Below are 16,025 nucleotides of genomic sequence, written 5' to 3'. Positions count from 1 at the left end.
GTGAAAAGTGGTACATGATGATTCTAATGTTAAAGAAGCCTTCGACTGAAAAGTTAAAACAATTTCTGACTACCATGGTGTGAAGTACAGCAGAGATTAAGGTATTCTGGCTCCAAAAGCCTTATGACACCAAGAACTTACTCGGCTGACTGGTGACCGAGACAAATGACACCTGGCTGTTAGGAATAGGGTTGCGTTCAAAACATGTGGACAAATTTAGTTCACAGGCGCCTTCGCTGACATCCTGGAAAACGTCATAATCTGAATGGACTATAGGAAATGAAATCTTTTAAATGTCTTGGTGATAGCTCCCGCAAAATTATGAACAATGTAGCACTGTACATACAAATAAAACAAATTTTAATTCTGAAAAGATACCAAAAGTTTGTTAGAAAGGCCTTGTTATCTAGTATAGATGCTAATAGGAAGCCTCAGAAGGACTGCTTTGTAAGATTCTAGTTTCTCATCTCCCCAAAGATTCCCCTGTCTAGATTCTTCAGCCGCAGAACTGGCCTACTGTTATTTAAGCTATACACAATGAAGAACATGGTATCTTTGTAGATCAACCTCTTTCCCCACCAACACCAAGGACTGCTCAGCTACCTATCAGAATCACCATTCTTTTGGACTTAAGTACCAAACTAGGTTTTCTGGCATCAAATCGTTGATATGACACAAGATGGTGTTGCACTATTTTCCTGTGGAAAGGTCCCTGAGCTAGGAGGCAGCAGACATGGGAATTTAAGCTGCGTGACCACAGGCAAGTCAGTCAGTCTAGGTTTCTAATTTCCTAATCTGACATCCTTTCTAGAACATCAAAATCCTACAAATCTAAGTCTTTAGGCTAGACATAGTCTGACTGCAGGCAGAAGTCTCTAGTCATCCCTATGCCTTGAAACGGACAACTGGTATCTCAAATGTGTGAGAGTGAGAGGGAAAAGGCATGGTTCAGTGCGGCTGGCATGGCCCTCTTTTGACTTCCCATGGTTTGTTTCTGGGCAGGAGAGGGGTACTGACTACAAGCCACTGGAGTTAAAACCCGAGTGGCTAATAGTAAAGCCACTCTGTCTCTTCTAATCCTAAGGAGTTTATGACCAGGAGTCTACTGTGTGTTCTCAACCCTCTATGCCCTCAATACATAGCTCAGGCTCCCGCTGCCCACTTAACATTCCTTGGGGACTGCCACTACTTCTAATAGATTAACCTTAACACCAAAAATATAGGGAGGGACAGTGGTTTTTCCAAGTGTAATAGATGTCAACCCATCTTTCGACAATAAAATACAATCCTAAACCATGAACATTTCCCTATCTTTTCAACATTTCTTACTGCTACTCCTGCCCATATACAGAAACCTATTTACTCATTTTCAAATGATCTATTAAATTTGTTTGATGCTTTGAGCTATTTCAGTTAACCACCAAACAAAGCCCACCTTATGGGAGAAGGTAGGGAAACATATTGGCAGATTGACTGTCCTAGTCAAAGCCAAGTAGTCAAACTGTACAAGCCTCTCAAAGGTTCATTCCTTCACTCTTCTAATTTAAACAAGATCTTAACTATTCATCACCAAACAGGCCTCTGTCAAAGTGTGTTGACACTCATTAGTTTGAGACAGCTCTGTCTTAAATGATCTGGTCATTTGCAAAGAGAAAGGACTCTGAAAGAGCCTTAATAACACAGTGATTCCATAATCCCCATTTAACTGGCAAAGTGTAAAATCAGTCACCATCAGGTTACCCAGTGTTGGCAGGGTTCTTGCTGGTAGTTTTGTGCTGTTATAGAGAGAGTTACAACCTGACGTACTAAATATGTAAAGACTGCTTCTACCAGATTCACTCTTTCTGGAACCCAGTGACTGTCCATCTGGAGAAGTGAAGAGTAGAACTCAAACTTGCCTTTTTCTCTGAACAATCATTCAAAATGAGTTTTCTTCTTTAGAAACAAATTGTGGATAATTACAAAAACCTATATGAAAAACAGCTGTTTCAGTTCATATCACAGTTGAGTATCATACATGACATTTAACTGTCAAAGTGATTGATATTTAACTGTTCATTGACCCTCCATATAACTCTTCGACTGCCTTCTCCAATAAAGGTGTCTTATACAAAACCCCAAAAACCCAAATGGGAAACCTGTTCTTTCTGGGTCAATGATCAGTGATGTTTTCAGATTACATTTTTTTTGTTAATTAGTATTCCATCACTGTTATATTAGAATTAAAGGTGAATCTGGATTTGAGATTTTTACTGGATTAAAAATGCTCTAAGGTTTTTAAACCAAAACACTGAGTAGTTAAGAGACTTTGGGTTTGTTTCATGATCACTTCATCCTAAGAAGGAAGTTTTAACGATTAATACTCTACATTTAAATGCACTCTGATATTTACTCTCATTTCACCCCCTTCCTCAGTAGACATTTTGCTGACTGACTGTCAGAGCAGAACAGAGGAGACATTCCTTATTGTAGGAGGAAAGAAAGGAACTAGGAGCCAGCTCTACCACGTAATGTCAAAGCAGGAGGCCTTAGAAGAGGGGCTAGGAGGGTGAGAATCTAGTCACATGCAGCAGGCCTGTAATTCACACCTCTCTCTCTGATTTTACCACTAAGAAATGCTTCCGTATTGGATTTTTTTTTTTAATTTGGGAATAAGTCTTATATTTCACCACAAAGAAATTGGTATCATTCACATTCTTTAATTTCACCTTTCAGTCTCTTCTCCTGATGGTTTACAGTAAGAGCTAAACAGAATTTCCTATAATAAAATGGACTTCAGAGAACATTATGCTCTATAATGCAGGCTTCCCTGGTTGCTCAGATGGTAGAGAATCTGCCTGCAATGAGGGAGACCTGGGTTCAATCCCTGGGTTGGGAAGATCCCTGAACTAAGGGCTATCCACTCCAGTATTCTTGCCTGGAGAATTCCATGGACAGAGGAGCCTGGCCCCTCATGCTATACAGTCCATGGGGTCACAAAGAGTTACACATGACTGAGTGTTTCACAAGCGTGAGTGCATGCTCTGTAAAAGCTTAAACAATACCACTGTTTAGCTACTGTTACATTAAGGCTCCAGAGAACTGTGATGACTGCAGAGATGACTCAGCTAGTTTCAACAACTAGTCTCTAATTTTCTTGTTAAGTCTTCAAGAAACTGCCTACATTGAAAGATAGTTTCATCTTTTTTTTTTTTTTTTTTTTTAAATGTAAAAGGGTTCACATGACCAAAGATTCATGGTGTGGATTTTTTTAGTGATCCTAGTATTTCAAAGAATTAATGACAGCAATGATTGGAGCCGTAGATTGCTTCTATGGTATGGAAGTTTTCAAATGAGGAAAAGCAGCCTTAAAAGTCAGATATCCTCTTTCTGGAGACAGAGCTGCAACAATTTTTTTCTAACTATTTTAAATATGGATCACAGAACAGTTTTTCAGATTACATTTATCAGTCATGATATATACAAGAAAAACATTTATAGAAACACAGAAACTAAAAAGTCCTTTAAACTTCTACATTGAACAAAGGTGAACAAAACTCTGAGAAAAATAAACATTATCCATGAAAATGATAATGAATGTTAGAAATCAATACTTACACAACAAAGGGGACTGTGAGCATAATAAATCTAACAAAGGGTTTCACAGAAAGACAAAGGCATCAACTTTGTCTAGAAACTTTGTCAACAAAATACTGTTTTTGTCTCAATACCTCCTTCTAGGTTTGGCTTGGGAAGTCACCACGCCCTAAGCCTCTGGTTGATTTTTCCCTCCCCACTGCCCTCATGTCTCCATCTTTTTCACACTGGGGTACCAGTGCAGGAGGCTCTTGGATGTGGCGAGCCTTGCGGCAGCTCCTAAAGCAGCAGTGGCTGTGCTTCGAGGAATGTAGAGCTTCTGGGAAATCTGGTGCTCGGGAGACAAAATCAAAGAGAGCTGGTCCACGGCTCCCTGACTTGTATCTTTGAACACTGTAATAGCAGAGCTACTAGAAAAATCTTCATTCTCTAGGCTCTTTGGGGAGCCTTCCACTGAAAAAGAAAGAAAACAAAGGTCTTTTCAGGAGGTCCTCACACTCTCCCAGTCTACATCTTTACTAACATCTGTTACAATGATCTTATGATTTGTTGTTGTTGTCATTGTTGAATTGCTAAGTCATCTGACTCTTTTGCAATGCCATGAACTGTAACCTGCCAGGCTCCTTTGTCAAGTTATTTTCCAGGAGAGGGTAGCCATTTCCTTCTCCAGGGGACCTTTCTGACCCAGGAATTGAACCCACGTCTCCTGCATTGGCAGGCAGACTCTTTACCACTGAGTCACAAGGAAACCCCAAATATGGTTAGGTGGTGAAATTACCAACGGCAAATCAAGAGAGAATGAAGCTCAGAAACCAGTCAACAAATGGAAAGGAAATGAGGATGGGGGATCATGCATCAAGATAAATTCTTGTCAGGGTGAGGTCAAAGGATGAGGAAGGTCAGAGTGAGGTCAAAGATGAGAGGAAAAACAGGTATTTGTGAACAAGGAAAGGGAGATCTCTTTCTAGGACATCATAAAAATAAACTGGATATAATTCCAATTCCAGGAAAGAATCCTTAAGCTCTCCTACTTCCTTTCAGCAGTGAGCAAAATAGTGTCCCATAGGCTTCTCTATTGCCAAAGTCATTCCAATTCCACATCTGCCTGTGTTAAAAACAAAACTGAACAAGACTGTGTTTGCTAAGAAATTCCAAAAACCAGTTATCAGCCATGAAAAGAATTCCTTGGGGATTAGTTTAACTTAGAAGGGTGTTTTCCATGAGATAAATTGCTGGGAATTCCAATGCCAAGAGTTCCTAAGAGCAAAGAAGAGGATACGAGGCACCTTGTGTGTGTACTCTGGACCAGAGCTACTGAAGGAGCTGGTCTATGAATTGTTTCTTACCTGCCTACAATGGGAGGAGCTGGTGCCAGCACCTAAGCCAACACACTGACTGCTTCCTTCAAGAAAGTCCTGCTTTAGGGAAAAAACTCTAGGTAAGCTAAGCAAAGTGCTACTGTGTTGTCCATCATCACAAATGCTTCATAGACAAGTACTGGTATGCTGACTACATTCTGAAAAGCATTGCTCTAGACCCTAAAATTACAGACTTCAAAAAAAAAACCTCAGAAAAATCAGGTACAATCCAATATCCTATCCATCTTTCTATCTTTAGCATCTAGTGCACTAGGCGTGTGATATATGTGCCATACATTTGTGATAAATTAAGGAGAATTTGACAAGATATTCTCAAAAGTAAAACTCTGAACACAAGACTATCATTAATACCCACTGGAGTGGAAAAGAGATGGTGAGTCCTAGTAAAATAATGGGTTTTATATGGAGCCATTTATGAGTTCAGATTTTAAAAGTTATAAAAATATGAAAGCAGGGACACATGAAAGAATTTAGGACTGCAACAAAACTTTAGCTTCCAGACATGATGCTAATTAAACCAGGACTGAAATACAATCTCTCTTGCTTTAAACAACTAGAAAACTGGACAAAATAAATAAAACAACAGCTCTCAGACGTTGACCAACAAGCTTACGTGACAGCAATCCCTGAGAAATGGGAAACAAATGGAGTAAGCTTTACAAGTGCCTGAGTTCACGGCCAAGATAAAGCCCAGGCTGAAGTACAAGGAGGGTGAGTCCACACTGAGCCTGGAGGTCTCACTGCAATGAGAAGACAGAGCTTGGAATTCAAGAAGGCCAAGGACAGAGGAGCCTGGAGGACTACAGTCCACGGGGTCGCAAAGATCGGACACGAGTGAGTGACTAAACAACAAAGGTGTCTGGGATTAGTGGGGAAAGTACAAGCGAAAAAGCAGCTAGCTATAGGCAGAGAAGCAGCTGGAGACCTGCAGAGAGGTCCCTTTGAGGCTCAGGCTCGGGAGTGACCTGGCTCATGCCTGTGAGAAAACCACCAAGGCCAGGGAGAAAACCTATCTGAAAGGAGTAGGCAGAACAATCACTGCAGTTTATGTTGCGGCAAAACAGTCTGTGTTCCCACTAGCTACAGTGTAAAGATACCTGTAGGACATCGAGTCCCATCAATGCCTTCAGAAAGGTACTGCCTATCAGGGCTGACAGACTAAAGGCTTTTCTAATCAGACAAATGAAATCTAAAATAAATGCAGAAATAATCAATTTCAGATAATTTAATTACCCCCAAACAATTGATAGACAGATACTATATAGACAGCAGGGAGGGAGGGAAGAAAGGAAGGAAAGAGAGAAGAAAAAGAGATTCAGTCATTCAGTCAACAATGTATAATTTGCAAAAATAAACTCAAAATGGATAAAGATCTAAATGTAAGACCAGAAACTATAAAACTCCTAGAGGAGAACACAGGGAAAACACTCTCTGACATAAATCACAGCAGGATCCTCTATGACCCACCTCCCAGAATATTGGAAATAAAAGCAAAAATAAACAAATGGGACGTAATTAAACTTAAAAGTTTTTGCACAACAAAGGAAACTATAAGCAAGGTGAAAAGACAGCCCTCAGGATGGGAGAAAATAATAGCAAACGAAGCAATAGACAAAGGATTAATCTCAAAAATATACAATCAGCTCCTGCAGCTCAATTCCAGAAAAATAAATGACCCAATCAAAAAATGGGCCAAAGAACTAAACAGACATTTCACCAAAGAAGACATATAGATGGCTTACAAACATATGAAAAGATGCTCAACATCACTCATTATCAGAGAAATGCAAATCAAGACCACAACGAGGTACCATTACACGCCAGTCAGGATGGCTGCTATCCAAAAGTCTACAAGCAATAAATGCTGGAGAGGGTGTGGAGAAAAGGGAACCCTCTTACACTGTTGGTGGGAATGCAAACTAGTACAGCCACTATGGAAAACAGTGTGGAGATTCCTTAAAAAACTGGAAATAGAACTGCCATATGACCCAGCAATACCACTTCTGGGCATACACACCGAGGAAACCAGATCTGAAAGAGACACATGCACCCCAATGTTCATCGCAGCACTGTTTATAATAGCCAGGACATGGAAGCAACCTAGATGCCCATCAGCAGACGAATGGATAAGGAAGCTGTGGTACATATACACCATGGAATATTACTCAGCCATTAAAAAGAATTCATTTGAATCAGTTCTAATGAGATGGGTGAAACTGGAGCCCATTATACAGAGTGAAGTAAGCCAGAAAGATAAAGACCAATACAGTATACTAACACATATATATGGAATTTAAAAAGATGGTAACAATAACCCAATATGCAAAACAGAAAAAGACACACAGATGTACAGAACAGACTTTTGGACTCTGTGGGAGAAGGCGAGGGTGGAATGTTCTGAGAGAATAGCATTGAAACAAGTATACTATCAAGGGTGAAACAGACCACCAGCCCAAGTTGGATGCATGAGACAAGTGCTCCGGGCTGGTGCACTGGGAAGACCCAGAGGGATGGGATGGGGAGGGAGGCGGGAGGGGGGATTGGGATGAGGAACACATGTAAATCCATGACTGACTCATGTCAATGTATGGCAAAAACCACTACAATATTGTAAAGTAATTAGCCTCCAACTAAAAAAAATAAATGAAAAAAAGAAACAACAACAAAAACAACAATGTGTAATTTGGTACCTGCCATCCAATAAAAAACCATCAGATGTGCAAAAAAGCAGAAAAATATGACTTGTAATCAAGAGAAAAACCATTTAGTAGAAGCCAGTTCAGAAACGACAGATGACAGAATGCAGAAATGATACATATGCTTGAATGACAAGATAAGGGTATTAAAACATCTGTCACAAGAACACTCAAAGTATTCAAAAAGTGAATGATGAGTACACTGAAGAGAAAGAGGGAAGATTAAAAAAAAAAAATCCCTAGAGATTATAAATTGAACTTCTGAGATGAAAAATACACCAGACAGGAAAAGAACATATTAAGCACAGAACAAGAAAAGGTTATATTATGCTCAGAGAGAAGAAAACTCAATACTGTTAACATGTCACTTCTCCCCAAATTAATCTAGAGATTTTTTTTTAATCTCAATAAAGATTTTAGCAGCCTTTCTGTAGAAATTAAGTTAATCCTAAAATTCATATGGAAAATGACCTGGAATAGTCAAAACAATTAAAAAAAAAAACAACGAACAAATCTGTATGATTTCAAGACTTATTATAAAGCCACAGAAATCAAGACAGGGGTATAAAGGCTGACCTAATCGCAGGAGAACATAATTAAAGTCAGGAAAAAGACCCTCACATACACAACTTATTTGCTCTTGCCAAAGACATCAAGGCAGTTAAATGGAGCAAGAACTGCCTTTTCAATAAATCATACTGGAACAACTGAATACTTATATGTAATCAAAATAAACACTGATCCTTACACCACACACAAAAATTAACAACTGGATCACAGACCTAATCTAAGACCTAAAACTATAGAACTTTTATAAGAAAATGTAAGAGAAAGTTAATTATTTGAGTTAGGAAAGATTTCTAAATAGGACACAAAAAGTTCAAAGCATAAAGAAAAAACATTTAACAAATCTGATTTTATCAAAAGGAAAACTTGCTCTTCCAAGAACACTGTTTAGGAAATGAAAACGCAGGCCATATACCTGGAAATATTTGCAATATAAGCATCTGACAAAGGCTTTGTGTACAGAATGAAGAATTTTTACAAGCCAATAAAAACATAATCCAATAGAAATACACAAATACTTGAACAGGTAATTCAAATGGCACATAGACACAGGAAAACACAGTCAACATCACTGGTAAACAGGGAAGTATAAATTAAAACCGCAATAAGATTCCACTACATGCCCACTAAAATGGGAAAATTTAAAAGATTGGAGATATGGTATGTTGGCATGAATACAAAGCAATCAACAATCAAGTACATTGCTGATGTGAAATACCAAATGGCACAGTCACTTTGGAAAATATTTTGACAGTTCTTAAAAAGCTAAACAGGCAGTCAGCATGTGACCCAGCAATTCCATTCCTAGGTACTTAATGAATAGAAATAAAAAATACATGTCTACACAAAGAGCTGAACATTCACAGCGGTTTTGCTCATGACCCAAATCTGGAAATAACCCATCATCTGGTGAACAGATAAACAAACTGTCGTATGTCCATACTATTGTGTACTACTCAGCAATAAATAAGAAAAAGCATTAGACATTGGCAACAACATAGATGAATCTCTAGAACACTGTGCTAAATGAAAGAACTCAGCCATAAAAACTACATACTGTGATTTCCTTTATATGAAATTCTAGAAAAGAGAAAGTAATATGCCAGAAGCCAACAAGAAGAGAGAATGACTACAAAGACACATGAAGCCTTTCAGACTGACAAAAATGTTCTATTATCATAATTGTAGCGCTGCCTACAGGACTGTACACTTCTGTCAGAACTCACAGAATTTCCTACTTAAAAACTGGCAAACTTTAAGGTGCATAAACCTGACCATCTCCCCAAACCGCAGAAAAAAAGAAGAGTGGCAAAGTGAAAAGGAAGAACTAAGTCCAAAAATAACACGAGGATTTGAGACAAATGCTAACATTTGTAATTTTTCAAGTTATGTTCTGAAAAAGATATAAGTTTTCAGCAACACGGCAAACCACTGCATCTGTCAACTGTCAACCTACCTGGCCCAGAATTGACCAATGAAGGACTTGAGGACAGCTGCATTTGCTTTGGCGGAGTCTGAATGTTGCTAGGCTCAAACTGGCTGCTTTCTGCTGACTGCTGTGACTGGATAAGAGAGATGTAGAACTCCTCCAGTTTGGGCAACACGGGAGAATCTGAGACACTCTCTACATTTGGTTGCTACAGAATGGGGGAAATGGGGCAAAAGCATGAAAAGTTACTGTTAATTTAACAGTAAGAACTGTCTATTTTGTTTCCTCATTTATATACAAAAGAATATTTTTGTATCATAAATAAAACTCCCTACTTTTAAGAATCTAGATACTCTCTGGAAAACAAGTCCTTCTCTAACTGAAGGACCATTAATTTAAGAAGTGTTTATTGAACACATATTATGAGCAAACATGGTACTCAGGACTGCTATGCCAGCCAGGGAAAAATGGCAGGGAAGGAGAGAAATAACACTCAGTGAGCGCTCATTGTCAGGCACAGTGCCAGGCTGGTAGCACGTTTCTTCACCGAAACATCAAAACATTGTTCTAGGTTAGGTGTCATTGTGTCTTCTGTATTATGGCTTCTTTCACTTAGCAGAAAGCTTTTCGCAAGAGATGGAGCAAGTTACCCAGTGTCAACCAGTAAGGGACAAGGCAGAGATCCAAATTCAGGCTCGCCTATGCACTCTCTGCTCCATCACACCACCTCCCAGTACATACGACCCCTGTCTCCAAAGAGCTCATGATTCTCAGCTAGGGAAACAGAACCTGGCCTGTAGGTGCCCGTGAAGGAGGCATTAACTGCGTCTGCAGCGTCAACAACACGCTAGGAGAACACATCGGCTTTAAAGGAAGGCTCCTGAGGAGAAGTGACAAAATGGAGTACCAAGAACCAAGGTTTGAGAGGAAAAGATGGAATTCCCAAACAAAGCCTCAATTTGTGCTAAAGTAAATCGCCAAGTTTTAATCAATGGATCCTACATCTTCCGACAGAGCATTGCTGAAATAGTTACAGCCCAGGGTGACTCAGAGCATTTACCTTCTAACTGGCATTAACATAACTAGCTGGGCCACACTAGGAGCTGCCATAATAAACCCACATAAGTGGCTTAGGGCCAGGGATCTGCCTAGAGTAAACTGAAACAAAAATTATACGAATAGAAAATGTAGCTTTGTGTGTTTAGACTGTGTGTTAAGACATTCAATTATCAGTTGGCTTTCCTTTTCTCTTCCATGACAAAAAACCTTGTTCATTTTTAAACATGGCTGGCAAAGGATATGGCTTATATAATTACATTATATACAAATGGCTGTGCTTCTTTTTTGGGGCTGCAAAAGTGAAATCTCTAAAAGCCCACATAGCTACCTTACCATTTAATATGCTACTTCAGGAAAGCAAAGACCTGGATTCAATTTTTTGATTAATTTATGCAACTTTATGTGTGGGCTTTAGATACCCATTAAGTTTACTCTCTCTTAAGATGAAGCTTCGATGATAATTAGGTAAGTAAACATTAATATGATAAGATTTTATGACTGGAAAGATCATTACTCAAAATCAGTTTTTGCAGATGGATACCTTAAGGCCCCAAAAGGCAACTTGCTCAAACTTGTGGTAAAGCTTAAGCTCTAAATTATAGAATTCCCAGGCAAGTGTTTTTTACACTAAACCCTGCTGCCTACTTTTAGCAGTATGTGAAAGTATGTGTTAGTTGCTCAGTCTTGTCCAAGTCTTTGCAACCCCATGGACTGTAGCCCACCAGGCTCCTCTATCCATGGAATTCTCCAGGCAAGAATACTGGAGTGGTTACCATTCCCTTCAGTCAAAATCAGAAATGATTTTCTAAAAGCTGCATCTTTTTCCTTTCCTGAGAAATATGATTTTGAAGAAAGACAAATTGCTAAAACACATTTAAGATGCATTCTGACAGTTTTTCACTCTGAAAAAAAGAAAAGAACATAGGTGAATGCCTACTAAATTTGTATGCCACTATGAAAGCAAGTACCTGTGGGCAGTTTAAGCACGTAAGTGAAAAGTTAAGAGTCTCTTCCTCCACACAGCAGTTTAGAGCATTGCTGTTCAAAGTGTGATTCACCACCAAGTAGCGTTAGCATCACCTGGAAGCTTCTAAGACATGGAGAACTTTAGTCCCCAGCCCAGTTCTGCTCAATCAAAATCTGCAGTCTCACAAGATTCTCAGGTGATCGCTATGAACAGTGTAGTTCAAGAAGCATTGCTCTGCCAGATTCTCGCTCTGTAGTTATCAATCAAAGCCTCCTTAATGGTTGTCTGAAAATATACCCTTACGGGACCAGAGGTTAGTGGCAACTTTCAAGAAATATGTTCATGATTTATAAAACATTAACATACGTAATCAAAAGCACAGCCCCAAACCACAATAACATAAAACTTCATGCCCACTAGGATGGCTATAATTTTAAAAATTAGATAATAACAAGTGCCGGCAAAGATGTGGACCAAATTGGAACACTCTTAGATTGCTGGTGGAATATAAAATGGTGCAACTGCTTAGAACAGTCTGGCAGTTCCTCAAAATACTAACATAGAGTTACCACGTGTGTGTATGTATGCTTAGTCACTTTAGTCATGTCCTACTCTTCATGACCCTATGAACAGTAGCCCACCAGGCTCCTCTGTCCATGGAATTTCCCAGGCAAGAATACTGGAGGGGGATAGCCATTCCTCTCTCCAGAGGATCTTCCCAACCCAGGGATCAAACCCACATCTCCTGTGTCTCCTACACTGCAGGTGTATTCTTTACTGCTGAGCCACCGGGGGGTGGGGGGTGGGGGGTGCGGGGGGTGGGAGGGGCTAAATTTATTACCACAGAACCTAGTAATTCAACTCCCGGGTATATACCTAAGAAAACTAAAAACATACGTCCACACAGAAACACATACACACACGTCACATCATCATTATTCATAACAGCAGCAAAGCAGAAATAACTCAAATGTCCATCAGCTGATGCATGAATAAACAAAGCAAAAAACTTTATCTTAAAACTAGATCTGTGCTTTAAGAAACCTACATTTACGGAACAGACTGTTTTATGTGATACAGCATACTTTATCAATAATCTCATGCAAAGTAATCACATTCTGCAGAAAATACATCACTCAGAAGGTTCATCTTCCACAACTCTTTTTTAACAAGTCTAGACATGATGTCCTTCATTTTCAGTGTACTGCACAAAAGTACAGAGACCATTAGCCAAATTTCATGATTCACACAAATTGTCCTTCTATTTTCAGGATGCTCGTAATATATTTGAGAAACACAAAACAAATGGATTTTATTCCAGGGTTAGTGCTTTCTACTAAATTAAAGCAACAAAATAGAAAAAACTAGCCTAGATGATTAGGCAGCTACAGAACTTAAAATGTATGGCTAAGTGAAAATAACTGTTTTTATCTATCCCTAATGTTTCATCAATCTTCTAATTCTACGCTCAGAATTTTCTATGAATAACTATAGTAAGATAACTGAAATTAATTTTTAAATAAACATACATTTTTACATATATGTATTCTACCAAATGCTAAGATCATTCACCAGAATCTCACCTTCTAAAACTGAAAGCACTTCCTCAAAAAAACCTTGTCACAGTAACACTCATTAGACACTTACCTTCTGAATCCTGGTTGTGTCAATATGTTTTTCTTGACCACCCAGTCCTTCTGGTATTTGAACTTCTTTCATTCCATTCACAAGGCCTGAAGGCTGCCATGAATCATCCCATATATCTTTGGGTGTAGAAAAACACCAATCCTACAGAGAAAAAAAAATACTGCAATACTAAACCGAGATATAGTGCCACGTGATTCATATGGAGGATAACCTAGGCAAGGCAAAGGCAAAGAGGAAGTGTATGCTAACTAAACAAGAAAAGATATTTATTAACTTTCTTATCAATGTGAGTTTTCCCTCTTGCTTTACTGGTCCACACCCAACACACTGAATTCCTTTGAATACACAGATCTCATAAAAGTGTTTGTAGTATCATCTTTAATACATTCTTCATGGCTAGTTTTTTTTCTAATCATTCAGTATTAAAATGGCACAAATAACAAGTAGAAACTTAGGTGTTGATGTATCTTCTTTCTGGTAGCCAGGGGGATATAAATTAAAATTTAAATATATAGGGCCCAATATTAGTAAATATACTCAGATCCAGACATTGTAAGGTTAAAGCAACAAAAATTAAATTAGGGAAAACACTTTATTTTTAGTTTCTAAGACCCTGACTAGGTGCCAACAATAAAACAAAAATCATAATGACTGATAGGGTAGATAGACACAATATGTCCATGGTTTATTCTCCCCTGTTTCATCCTGTCTCCATCCCTAACACTGTCTTCTCTGCAGGGAGGAAGGGACCAGGAAATGCATTCCTCTGAATTACTGTCTGAGAAATCCTCATGAAATGCAGAATGTACAGCTTTTCTGAGGCTTGGATAATTACATTAACAGTAATGATTTTCTTTATGTTTTTCCAAGGATCTAACCTTCTGTGGCAATTCTTTACGTGATGAATATGGTTTCTTTCCACCAAGGCTTGAGGTAAATAAGTGAGAGGCAGCATCACTTTCTTTTCCCATTTTAGCCTGCAAAGGTAACCAGTTCTCATCCCAAATATCATCACCTATGGTTACTGACTCCAGGCAAGGCATTCCAGTGGGGATCTCATCCTAGGCAACAAAGAGAAACCTTAATTTATTGTTCCTATATGAATACATTTTGATATTTAGGTTTACAATTTTTCCTGACTCTGGGTAAAGATGGCAGTTTGAATATGCAATTCATTATGCTCTCCCCTTCTGACATAGCACCAAAATAAAATAGATTCAAGGTATAAACTTATAGTCAAAGAGAAATAAGAGGGGAAAACATCACCTATGTTCTGAATACAGGAAATCAGACAAGGTACAACTTATTAAGTAGTCCTGAGAAAGTGTAATCCTGAGCTTTCAGGAGGAAAACCTGAGAAGCAACCCAACTTATACCATAAATATTGCAAAAGTTCAGGAACTACTACTATGAAGTTTTTTGGAATTGAGGGTATAAAGTGAGAATGAAAACAAGAGCAACTCATTTAATGTCAGCTCATGAGGCTCAATACCAGAAAAACAAACAATCCAATCAAAAAGGGTGCAGAAGACCTAAACAGACATTTCTCCAAAAAAGACAAGACGTATGGCTAATAAACACAAGAAAAGATGTTCAACATTGCTCACTATTAGAGAAACGCAAATCAAAAACTACAGTGAGGCATCACACTGGTCAGTTTTGCAAGAAATGTTAAAGGGACTTCTTAAAGTAGAAAAGATCACAACGACATATAAAAATTATAAGAAAAATCTCAATGGTAAAAGCAAACATATAGGAAAGGTAATAGATGAACTACTTATAAAGCTAAGAATAACTTATAACAACTACTTATAAAGGAAAGTTAAAAGTAAAATTGTCTATATCTACAATAAGTAGTTAAGAGATACATAAAACAAAAAGATATAAAATATGATGTCAAAAAATACTTTAAAATTCAATAAAGCATAGTCTTTCCAACAAATAACACTAAAACCACTGAACATCCATAACCTTAACCTAAATCTCACCCCTTATACTAAAATTAAATCAAGATGTTTTGAAACTGAAAACACAGTACATAAAAGAAAAAAAAATGTACTTTGTCAAAATTAAAAACCTTTCCTATATGGAAGACACCATTAAGAGAATGAAGCTACAAGTGGGAGAAACTATTTGAAAATCACAAATCCGACAAAGGGCTATCCGGAACATATCCAGAACATATCAAGAATACTCAAAACCCAATAGTAAGAAAACAAACAACTCATTCAAAAAACGGGCAAGAGACTTTAACTGGCATTTAACCAAGAAATACATGTGGATGGCAAATAAGCATATGATAAGATGGTCAGTATCACAGTCATTAGGGAAACGCAGATTAAAACCACACTGTGGTACTACTATTGCACACCTATGAAAATGGTTAAAAATAAAAATTCCTGACAACATCAAGTGCTGATAAGATATGGAACAACTGGAACTCATATACTGCTGATAGGAATGCAAAATGGTACAGCCAGTGTGTAAAAATCTGGCATACATTTACCACATGAACCAGCAATCCGACTCTTGATTATGTTTATTAAAAAGCCTGTACATGAATATTGATAGAAGATCCATTCATACCAAAATATAGAAGATCAATTCATACACTAAATAACCATAATGTCTTTCAATGGATGCATGGATATACAAACTGTGGTATATCCATACCATACTACTCATCATCAACAGAAATGAACTAT

At 38.2% G+C, this 16,025-nt stretch overlaps 1 protein-coding gene across 1 annotated transcript in view; it reads right to left on the bottom strand.

The window, feature by feature from the left end:
• Positions 1-3,746: 3,746 nt before the first annotated feature.
• Positions 3,747-16,025, bottom strand: part of TDRD5 (tudor domain containing 5) — a 78,047-nt gene continuing 65,768 nt past the window's right edge. The window contains 4 exon segments of the mRNA XM_065936960.1: positions 3,747-4,075; positions 9,691-9,855; positions 13,321-13,461; positions 14,199-14,381. Coding sequence (XP_065793032.1) covers positions 3,782-4,075; positions 9,691-9,855; positions 13,321-13,461; positions 14,199-14,381 — 783 coding nt within the window. The 3' untranslated portion in view covers positions 3,747-3,781.

The sequence above is a fragment of the Muntiacus reevesi genome, chromosome 5 (genome assembly GCF_963930625.1).
Source record: "Muntiacus reevesi chromosome 5, mMunRee1.1, whole genome shotgun sequence".
In the NCBI taxonomy this organism is placed as follows: Eukaryota; Metazoa; Chordata; class Mammalia; order Artiodactyla; family Cervidae; genus Muntiacus; species Muntiacus reevesi.
The sequence above is the reverse complement of the archived record's forward strand: the minus strand, read 5'-3'. Positions and strand labels throughout refer to the sequence as shown.